We start from the raw sequence: 11,956 nt of genomic DNA, 5'->3' as shown, positions 1-11,956 counted from the left end.
AAAAAAAAACATCAATCATCTTATGGCCTTTCTTCCCCTTTAAAAAAGTTGTTGAAAACTTTTTCGAGCTTCTATTAATTTATAATTTTGCAACTATTGTAATTTACCTTACTCATATTTGATGTTTAATAATTTTATCAAAAAATAACTTTAAACATATAGAAATAAAACAAGAAAAATAGAAAAACATACAAAATATATATGAATTAAACATGGTGATAATTTTAAAGCAAAAAATGTGTTTAATGAAAAAAAAACTCATATAAAAAAATATGAATCATATCAAATACAATGAAAAAAAAATAAATAAATAAATTAAATAAAAATCAAACAATCATATCATATCAAAGTTTTATCACTTTTAATGAATTTTTCACCTCATATAAATAATAAAATATATTTATATAAACAAACAAGCAAACAAATAAACAGATAAAAATATTAATATTTCCTCTCACTTTTTAAATGTTTTTCGCTTGTTATTAATCAATCATCATCGCATATCGCTTACAAACAAATTACCCTCATAAATACTTAAGCAATTATTGATTTAACCATTAAAAATTATATTATATTAATTATTAAAACTCTTTAAAAAATCATCTTCATCATCAACTCTATTCATTATTATTAATTAATTATCATTAAAGGTAAGAGACTGATTGAAAATGTATGCGAGTGTATGAAAAGATTTGAATGAAATTTAATACCAAAAAAACTAAGAAAAAAAGACAAAGAATTCCAAAGAGTAAAAAAGTGTTTCCCCTTTTAAAATAAAATAATTCAGAAAAAAATAGAATATTAAAGTAGAATAAGATAACCATTTGGAATTACTGACTTGATAGTTTTAAACAATAGAAATAAAAAAATAAATGAATAACAAAATAAATAATGTCAATTTTTATAAAAAAAAAATATTATTTTTATTCAACAAAATAACATCTAAATGCAAGGTAAGTTAAAATTAATGAGAACATAATGCACGAGAAACTCGGTCATTTTCATCTCTCTTTCTAAGAATTAATTATTGAAGATGAAGAAGTGATTCATTTGCAAAAACTCTTTTGTTTTTTTCCCGTTTTCTTAACAAAAAAAAAAACTATCAGTTTTCGAGTATTATGTTCCTGAAGGTTTTTGGAAAATAAAATAATGAAGAATTACTTTTTTCAATTAAATTATACAAAAGACGTTTCCTATTTTTTTGTTTTCAAAAATTTATATTTTTAAATATTTTGTTTAATATTTCAAAGAAATCAAATTTAAATGTATGTAATATAAAATAATATTAATTCGGCGATAAAAAATTAAAATTTCAGGTTACAAACTTTCAAAATTACAAACAAAAAATTCAAAAATATTAAATTTCATAAAACATCAGAAGTCTTTTTGCTGTTCAAAATTGCCTTTTTTGTCTAAAAAAAAAATAATATTAATAATTATAAATTTGTTCATGTATATTTATTAATACATTTAAATCGCGTTTCATTAAACAAAAATGTATCGACTACAAAAAAGCATACAAAAATAATTTCTGGTCAAAAAAGAAAAAAACTTTTTTGCTACACCGACAGCTTCTCAGAATCCAAACGATTAACCTGATGAATATTTAGCGCTATCGATCTTTTTCAATATAATTTTAAGATTTTCAGTGCTATCTTTCGCTTTCAAAACTTCATACATGTCTTGATTGGGAGTCCAAATCATTGGTGCACTCTCTTGAGAGTCCTGCTCCGCATCTGTAGAATCAAGTCGTAGTGGCGGCATTTCTGATGTGGAGTTACTGCTATTAAATTCACCAAAATTTTGCACATTTTTTTCGACATTGGCTTGGATCTCTTTTACCTTTGCTAAATTTTGTTTGTGAGTCTTGCTCTTTTCATGGCGCCTCAGACTGAAATTACACCCGAAATAATCCTTACAAATTTCGCAATAAGCTTTCTTCTTCTTTTTGGGTAATATTTGTATCTCTTTTTCCACTTCCGATATCTGAACTTCCAAAGTTTTTGACGAATTTTCAGCTTCGACATTATTTGTGACCTTTTCATGCATCACGATTGGTGGACCATGAGTAACTCTTTCATGCTGTGTCAATTGTGACATAAATCTAAACTCTTTTGGACAGAAATTGCATCTCCAAATGTGACCTTTGTGATCGCGAGCTTGGTGTTCTTCCAGTTTTTCTTTCCTGTAGAAGCTTTTTTCACAAATGCTGCAACTGAAAATTTTAAGGTGAGTCGGCTTCCGAGAATTTCGAGGTCGAGTGCTGTTGTTGTTCGTTTCGAAGTAATTTTCTGGAACAACCTTGACCGGTTTGGGTGGATCCAGCAAAGGAATTTTCTCATGTGGAACGGCATCAGGTAATTCTGTTTCCAAAAGCACTAAAACTTTACTAATTCCTTCAAGGGTGAGTTTTTTCAATTTTATTTCGAAAACTTTTTGTCTGCATCGCACTCCAATAATCTTGAAATTTGTATCGATTCTGATGAAAGACGTTGAATTCTCTCGTTTAATGAAGAGGCACTCCTCCGAAAAATCTAACGCAGCTTTCCAACCCAAAATTTGAAGCTGTTCCCGGTCAGAAACAATATTTTTCAGTAATTCAAACTTCGACGATGCCATTTTTGAGGTTAGAAGCAACAACATTGAACAGCTGAGATGATCAGTAGCGTACTTTGTGTTGAGGGGCTAAAAGAGTTGAAACATAAAAATTATTTTTTCTTTCAAAATTACGATGATTTATTTAAAAAAGTGAATTAGAACGCGTTTTGGCAAACATAACTTTTAAAGGGCTTAATGGGACTTCAGTTGCGTGTTTCTTGGTAGGAGTACGAAAAGTGGTAAAAGTTTTGACAGAGGAAATTTCTTCAATTTCCATTGGTTCATCCGTAAAAATTTCATCTACATCCATTTGTTCCGAATTTTCAGGTAAATCTTTTTTGGTAACTTGTTGATGGCGGTGCCGGAGATGTGCCATCAAGCCTGATTTGGACAAAGCACAAAAATCACAAATTTTACATTGCCACATAGATATTTTCTTCACATTTTCTTGATGTTTAATACTGAATTTATGGACCCTGAAACCTTTTCTGGTTGCATAGCTCGAATCACAAATTTTGCAGAAGAATTTCTTTTCTTCCGTTTCGATGATTGGAGTTTGAATAGTCATCCTGCGATTTTTGATGCGTTCCAGCTGAGGTCCAGTTTTAATGTTTGGTGTTTGGATGGTCATTCTACGGACCCGAATTGCTTGAAGTTTTGGTTTCTTAAAAACATGATCAATGGGTTTCTTATTGGCCCCTTCAAATGCTTCAAATAATTCTTTCGCGTTCTTTACTGGCTTAATTTGATCCAAAATGCTCACGTTTTCTTCTTCAGTTTCAGTTTCTGCAGCGGGATTTTCCTTAATATCTAATAATTCCAGTGTCTTTTGGATTGTTTCTAGCGTAAGTTCCGAAAAAGTCATCTCAAAAAGCACTTTATCGTTTCGGATCCCAGACACTTTGCTATTCTTATCAATTTGGAGGAATGACGTTGAATCTTCACGTTTGATGAAATAACATTTTTCAGTGCTGTTCCACATGACTTTCCATCCGAGCTGGGAGAGATTGTCCTTCGAGAAAACGAGATTTTCCAAAAAATTCAACACAGAAGACGACATTTTTTTTTGTAGTTGCAACACAAAACTGATTTGAGACAGTGACGTAGCTTGTTTTTTTTAAGGAGGTACAGAACTAGGAAGGACATGAAAATATAAATTTTATAATGAGAAAAGATTTAAAATTGTTAAGAAAAAAATATAGTTATTTAAATATTTTTTTAATTTGTTAGTAATTAGAAAATTTGATAAAATTATAAGTTTTTTGTTTTAAATTTTCTTAAAATTTAGATTTCAAATAATTTTTATAATATAAAAATAATAAATAATTTCGTAAACATTTTCATTTTCTCCTAATTAAGAAGTTAAATTTTATCAGTTTTTTTACGATTTTTTTTAAATTTTAGTTACAAAAACAAATTAAAGTTAGTAAATTCGTAAAAAAGGCAAAAAAAAAAGTATTTCAAATTTTTTTTTAGTTTTTCAAAATGCGGTAAAAATATTTATTTAAAAAAAATTAAATAGAAATTAATTGTTAAAATTTTTAGATTCTTAGACTTTCCTGTTTTTTTAATAAAATTATTATTTTCTGTATTAGGCAAGTGCAATTTCAAAAAATGTTTCAGATGTCCTCCCACCTAACTTTTTCCGAAAATTCAAGGAGGGAATAATGGAATAATGATAATAGTTTTGAAATATTTTAACCTTCAAAACATACGAAAAATGACTAGAAATCATCAAAAATTGGTTGAAATCTATAATTTTTGTTATATTTTGCAACTTTTAAAGGGTTAGACTAATTTTCATAGAAAAAATTTTAAAAAAAATAAAGTTTGAAATTTGCCAAAAATTTTTAAGTTTCAAAAAAGTCGTTAAAATTTTTTTTAATTTTTTCTTGAAATTTTTTTTTCCGAAAATTTGTCAAAATTTTAAAACAAAAGATGCAAAATGTCTTCAAAGCACACAATTTAATGTAAAAGCTCTTTAAAAATAGTGTATAAGATGGAAAAATCATCAATATCATTGTTTTCCATTATCATTATTCATTACTCCCACCTCTTTACTTTTTGAGGTCCAAAATAATGTGAAACATTTTTTGAAATTGTACTTGCCTTATTACCAATTTTTTTTTTATATTGAACTCAACAAAAAATTTTGCTTCTAACGGGTTGGCGTCGAAACTATGTGTTTCCGAGCATATGTTCCATAGAGAAAAATAATCTACTCGAGTCAGCGCACAATGTTAGCAAAAAAAACGAATTTATATCATTTTGGTCAGGAGTGTATTTTAATTTTGACCCTAAAAGTTTGACGAGCTCAGAGAGAAATTCATGATATGATAAGTCTTAGTCTCATAATGGTACTTGTTTCTTGCTTTATAGTTTGTTTTATTTTAATCTCCTCGAATTTTACTTGTTTCATACTTTATACATTGTTTTTTTTTTATTTTTTTTTTCAATATAAATTTGTTTTAGAAGTTGAAAACTTCATAAAATACATTTTTTAATATTATTTTTTTTTTTATTTTTTTTATAATTTTTTTATATATTTTTTTAATATATTTTTTTAATATTTTTTTTTATTTTCTTTATATTTTTTTTATATTTTCTGTATTATTTTTAATATTTTTTGACCAAATTAAAATGTTTGTGAATTTCAAATATAACTGTCCAAAATAAAATTAAAAAAACTCGAAAATTGCTTAAATACGATTTATTTAAATAATAAAAAATAACACAATAATGAAAAAAATAGTAGAAAAAAAGTCAAAAGTATCAAACTCATAGAATTCTAGCTGCAAGAAGGAAGTCAGTCATCATCTGACTCTGATTCTGAAGTGCTCTCCTCACTATCACTAGAAATAATTATGTAACTATTAGGAGAACTAAAAGTCGCAGGTTGATTTTCGTCAATTTTCTCCAATTTCACTTCCGGATCGTTCGGCTCTACTTTCACGATTGCTTCTTTTTGTGGATTTTCTGCTTCTTGACGACTTGTTTTGTTTGAAATTGTTCCTGCTTCTACTGCGGTCGCAATTGTGGAAGCTCCGAGACTCTGTGGCTTTCGATAAGCACGAAGATTTTCCACAGTAACTTTCGGTTTGTTGTGCTTGAACTTTTTGTGCAAATCCAGATCGGTGTATCTGAGAAATTGCAAGTTGCAGATTTTGCATTTAAAGATTCCCGGCTTTGCAACAAGTGACTGTCTTCTTAGGTTGACTTTTTCTGCTGGAAGATTAAATTTCTTTTTTGTCCATTTCGATGCATTTTTGTGTAAATTTGATTTGAAATGACTTATTTGTCCGCCCTTTGTCTCAAAACGACGATTGCAAATTTTGCATTCCAAAGAATCAGAAACGAATAACTTTTCCTTGTGTGTTTTTCTACTTTTGTGATTCTCCAAACTTGTGTTGGAGCAAAAATATCTCTTACAATCACTGCAATAAGGTTTCAAGCCCTCTTGCTTTGGATCAGATTGTGTTCGATTTTCAACTTTCACCTTATGCATCACCTCTTTATGCAGCTTCATTTGTTCCTTGCATCTGAATTCCTTCGAGCAGCTATCGCATTTCCATAAAATTTTTGGGCCTGAGCCCGCTTCTATCGTGTCGTCAGTCGAATAGCGTCTGAAATCCTCGGATTTCTTACGATTTCCGGGTCTTTCGTTGTCATTCGTTTCGATTTCCTGCAAAAGCTCGTCCCCATTTTGAGAGTCACGCGATGTTTCGCTGGCAGATCGAAGGGCAACCTGTTTTTCCAATGTTTTCAGAGTCGATTCGATGTCGTTCAAGGAGAGTTTGGCGAATGACATCTCGAAAATGTTTTCCTTGCAGTGAACGCCAATCATTTTCAAATTCTTGCTAATTTTGAGGAACGAAGACGAATTTTCGCGTTTGATGTAGACAATCTCATCGGACACGTTCCACATGACTTTCCATCCCTGATTTGTGAATGTTTTTTTCGCGGAAATTACGTTTTCCAGAGACTTAATTTCAAGCGACGCCATGATTGAGGTTAGTTGGCACTGGATTGATCAGTGGCGTACCTTAGAATTTGATCAAAGTGGGTAAATTGATTTTTTTTTTAAATTTTTGTTCCTTCTTGCAAATATAATGTGGCAAAAATGTTGAAAATTCACAAAAATTGCAGTTTTTTGAACATTTTTAATAGGTAATTTGTCGAAAATATTTTTAAACAATTTTTTTTTCTGGTTTCTGAGCTTAAATTTAAAATTTTTTATGATTCTTATTTAAATTTGAATTGTTTGGAAAATATCGATACAACTGATAAAATGTATAATTTTCTCTCCAAAAAGAAAATTAAATCGAAAAAAATTGGAATCAAAGTTGGAGCAGCTAAAAATTAGAATTAAAAAAATTCACAATTTTCAAAAATATTTTTTAAAAAATATTTTTTTTCAAAATTGAATTTTTTTCATTAAATTTTTTTCTTCACTCAATTTTCGGATAATTGCGGAGCGCAAATAAACATTCAAATTTAATTTTTCGATCAACAATTTTATTTTTTTTTATTTTTCATACAGTCTTCGTTAAAAATTATCATTAAAATTTAGTAAAAATTATTTCTTTTTTTGTCTCTTTGGAACAGGACGACTTTTGGCAACAGTTTCATCTTTCAATTTTCGTTTCTTCTGTATTTTCTTTTGATTTTCCGGTAAGTTGACACAATTTTGATTCTCATCGTTGACAATTTTCGGTTTTTTCAGCGAACGTTTTGGACGTCCTCGTTTAGCTTTTACTATTTTTCTTTCCTGGGGCACTGGAGGTGCTGCAAAAATTTTCAAGAGTTTTTCCGTACTTGGCAGTTCCAGACCGTAAGTATTAAAAAGATTAATTTCGAGCAGCTTCAGCTTCGCTTTGATACTGTCTAAACTCAGTCGTGCTAATTGAATACCAAAAATTGATTTTCCAAAGAGAAATCCAGTCATCTTTAGATTTTTATCGATTTTAAGACAAGCCACAGAAAGTTTTTTGATCAACAAGGCTTCGTGCGGTGATCCGGCTACGCTCCATCCTGATTTTTCGAAGATTGCTTTGACCAGGAGGATGTCTTCGATGGATTTTAAATCTGGTTCTTCGGCTTCCATTTGATCGACTGAACCGTTCAGTGACGTGCCATGAGGAAAACTGTCGTTTTTTGTGTCAAATCTGCCAGGCGGCACTGAATCAGCTGACGATCAAAACAAACAAAATTCGGGATGGACTTTGACGATTGCTCGATAATTGATGAAAAATCTACCCAAATTCACGATGAAAAGTCTTTAATTGAAGCAGTTTGGAGAGATAAAACAAGAAAATCCACAAAACTCTTGGTAGGTAAAAATTTTTCCGCTAAAAAATGGAAATAAAATATTTCTTCTTTTAGGCAAATTACATCAGGAATTTGAAAAACCGAACTGATATTCTACCGGCGACGATTCTAAATCAAATGAAAAATGACGATTCACTGAAATTTACCAACAAAACTGCTAATTTAGAAGAAATTCTTGATTTATTATTGATTGCAACACCATTTGACGATCGCTTCACCGCTGAATTCCTTTTAGAAGTCGAAAAATCTTCGGAAAATCTCGATCAAGAGAAGTTACAAAATCTTTTCGATAAATTATGGAACCAAGCGGCAAAGGAAAAATGCTCTCCTCAGTTAATCTCGCAACTAATACGACTAAACTTTGCGGAAATTCGACAAAAACTTGACAAAATTGCCGTAGAAAGCGATAATGAGGGATGGGATTTAATCAGATTCATCGATGGATACTCACAAATCTACGAAATATGCATTAATGACAGTAGTGGAGAATTTTTTAGGGAAGTCCTCAAATATTTCATTGAAAAAGCTGAGGAAAAAAAGTTTTGCCGAACAGTTACCGCAGAAATCAGCGATTTTCTCATAAGTGACGTGAAATACAAACTCGGGGATGAGAAATTTTTTAAGTTACTTCCTGACAATATTCAATTTTACATCAAAATATTGAATTTGAGCACCAGAGATTGCGCTGAAAGTCTCTTACAAGACATTTTGAAGAAAAATCCAGAAGAATTTTTGACTGTTACCATTGTATTATCTCAATATTCGTATTTAATAGAGAAATTGTATCCATAAAAAACAAGAAATTTAATTTTTCAACGGCTTCATTCACTTGACAACTCGAATCGCGGTCGGAAAGTGGAACAAAAACGTCAAATATCAACCGCCATTCAATTTTTGTTCTCTCTTTGGATGTTTTTGTCCATTTAATTCGTCAATTTTCTGTTAAAAATATAAAATATTTGCAAAAATGAACACCGAAAGTGAATTCTATGCCTGGATCGAGCGAATGGGCATCCCAGATCAATTTGTCCCGAACAAAAACAACATAAAATTGTGAGTAAAAATTATTTGGAAGAGGATTTTTTGATATTTTTATTCTTTTTTGCAGATTATTGAGCAAAAACAACTTGATATTCGATGATATTATGAGTCGAGTGCGACCGCGACAAGATGCCATCAGGATCCGGGATCAGCTAAAGGTGCATCATCATGCGCGACTCAAAGCGAATAAAGGTCAGATGCCTCCGCAATTCAAATTATACAAAGAAATTAAAGCTGCTAATGAAGAATGCAAGAAATTGGAAGCTGGATTCGCAAAAACAGCAAAAAGTTTCAGCGAAAGACACGCAAAAGTGAATGAAATTGAGATGGATCTCATGCGAGCTGAGGAAAAAGCAGATTTGGCAAACGCCAAAAATATTTTGCTCCAAATGAAACTCGAGGATTTGAAGAATAAATTGTCGAAGGAACGTGCCAAGCAAGAAGATATCCTGAAAGCGTTCTCCCCGGGCTCGAAACCAACGAAAAATGAATGTGCGATCATCAAACCTTTTGTTATCGAGAAAATTTTACGTGATTGTCACGCAGTTCTCGATGAATTTTATTCGCGATCCCTCAACGAAACGGACTCTGAAGCAGCCCAAACTCAAATTTGGTCATCGATGCGAGATTTAATTGATCCCGTGCCTCGTATCGTCTTGTGGCGCGCCCTAATTTCGTGTCAGGACAAATTAATTAACGAAATGCGAGCAATAACGGATGAAATGAAGTCGCGACAAGCATCGCTGAAGCCAAAAAATAAACGAGAAGCAGTCGAAGCGACATTGGATTATGCCATCACCTTCATCAACGGCAAGGAATTACTCACAAAATTGAAAATAAAGAAAGAACTGAAGCCCAAAGTTGATGCATTGACATCCGGTAACGACGAAGTCTTGGAGTCGCTGGCTTGTTGTGTCGATGAAAACCTCGTCGGTGATTTAAATAATTCCGATAATCAACAGTTGATCGAACAATTTGTCCTTACAATGGCCAAGCATATGGTGCTGGATGCCGATTTGAAATATATTGACAAAGTTTCCGATGACATTCGTGAGAAACATACGAAAATCCAGGAGCAAATCGATTATCAAGGCACGAAAATGATGACGGAAGAAACGCATCGGCTGTACAACCAGCTGGAGTCGTTGGTGCAAGATTTGGAAGGTGAAGTCACGAAAATCTATCAAGTTAAGAACAAATTAGAGAACGAGAGGAAATTCAACGAAGATTTTGTTCGAAATAAGTTCAAGTTAAACACAACAGTAATGGGATCAACAAATGTCACGAGTAATTTTGCACCTGGAACGACGACCGTGATGAATCTTTCGATGCAATACAACAACGAACTCGAATTACTGGAACAACTTCCGATAGAAAAACTCAAATATCAGTCTCCCGTGTTCCAGAGGTGAGTTTTAAAACATTTTTTTTTATAAAAAATTATTTAATCTTTTTATTTTCCACAGTTTGGTCAATTCGTATCCCTTTATATTGGCTTTAAATGTGGATCCTCATCAAGTTGCTACTTTGTTCAGTAGTTCTTGGAGTATTAATGAGCTCCAAGACCATGTGAAGAAACAAGCAAAGTTCAAAAATGACGTTGAACGTCTTAAAAAACCTCTGGATGTGGGATTCAAACCAAACACAAGTATTATTTCTTTTAAAATTTTCTCGAAAATAATTTAAATTAATGTTTAAAATTATTTTTTAGTATCAGAAACCGAACTAACGGATCGTTTGAATCAAAATTACGAAGCAATCACTGAATTAATCGATAAAATAGCCTTTTATTACGGTGCTACGAAAGAGAGTATTGCCACTTGCGAAGAATTGATGGACTTTGTGAAACAAAATCCTCTAAAAAAGCTCGTTCCAGCGTCAATTTTGTTCAATGGACGTCCCTACAGCGATTACGAGAATGAATTTAGCATGTACTATCATTCCTTAATTAATCGTCAAAAAGAATAATTGTTCCTTACAACTCTATTCTAATAAATTCTTTCATTTTTACATTAAAAACACGTTTAAAAATCAATTTTCTTCATCATCAAACAGTCCCGGTTGCGTCCACATATCGTGACTAACTGGGTCTCGGTTTCCTATTCGTTCCCACAGTGCTTCGCTGATCTCTTTTTCTGTCTTTTCACCTTTTTTGTAGGCAAATGACTCGAAAGTCGATGTTCTCATGTTTGTTATCCATCCTGCGACATTGCCTCCTTTCGTTTCATCCAAATCGAGTGTGATGCCGGTAATTCGTCGTAAAATGTAACTTTTTAAATTTTTCTCGTACATTTTTTGTACGTCGCTTTCGGATGGGCCTCGTTGCGCAGTATTGATCACTTTTTGAAGAGCTGCCTCTAAAATTTCTTTGCGGGAAATTTCCTTCTTTATTTGTTGATTAATTCGAATCTTTTCTATTTCCTGGTTTTCCATAAATTCGTGCATTTCGACAATGTTTTGAAGCTTTTCTTCATATTCTTCGTCTATTTTTTTGTTTTGTAGAATTTCTTGGAAAATATCGGTCAGTTGGCTGGTTTCTTGTTCTAATGATTGATGGATTTCGGCTGCTTGAGATGCAGAGCTTTCGCAATGGCTCAAAAAGGATTGAAAATCCATTTTTAATGAGAAAAAAATGTTTGTTGTTATTTTTTTTTGCTATTCAACGGTCAAAGCTGTCAAAAATGACAAAGGGTATTCCAAGTAATATTTCGTTCTGTGTTACATTTTCGAAAGGGGGATAAGGGCTATGGAAACTATGAATAATTTTAAGATTTTTTTCATAAAAAACAACTTGTAAAATTGTTAAATTTTAAATTATTTTCTCTAATATTTTAGTTTGACTGATTTTCGAATGAATATCAATAGAAATGCTCTAATTTTTTCCAATTTTTTGCTTAATTTTTTTTCAAAATTTCTTTTCATATTAAATAAGAATTTTTGAAACAATTTTTGACCGTAAACATTTTATTTTTATTTTTAAATAAAAGTC

General features: G+C 31.4%; 1 protein-coding gene across 1 annotated transcript; it reads left to right on the top strand.

Moving 5' to 3' along the window:
* Positions 1–7,793: 7,793 nt before the first annotated feature.
* Positions 7,794–11,481, top strand: LOC134827056 (augmin complex subunit dgt5). Its single transcript, XM_063839589.1, has 5 exons — positions 7,794–7,927; positions 7,981–8,979; positions 9,035–10,375; positions 10,434–10,615; positions 10,679–11,481. The coding sequence occupies exons 2-5, from the start codon at positions 8,894–8,896 to the stop codon at positions 10,933–10,935; spliced, it is 1,866 nt and encodes a 621-aa protein (XP_063695659.1). The 5' UTR covers positions 7,794–7,927; positions 7,981–8,893; the 3' UTR covers positions 10,936–11,481.
* Positions 11,482–11,956: the final 475 nt, after the last annotated feature.

The sequence above is a fragment of the Culicoides brevitarsis genome, chromosome 1 (assembly GCF_036172545.1).
Source record: "Culicoides brevitarsis isolate CSIRO-B50_1 chromosome 1, AGI_CSIRO_Cbre_v1, whole genome shotgun sequence".
In the NCBI taxonomy this organism is placed as follows: domain Eukaryota; kingdom Metazoa; phylum Arthropoda; class Insecta; order Diptera; family Ceratopogonidae; genus Culicoides; species Culicoides brevitarsis.
The sequence above is the reverse complement of the archived record's forward strand: the minus strand, read 5'-3'. Positions and strand labels throughout refer to the sequence as shown.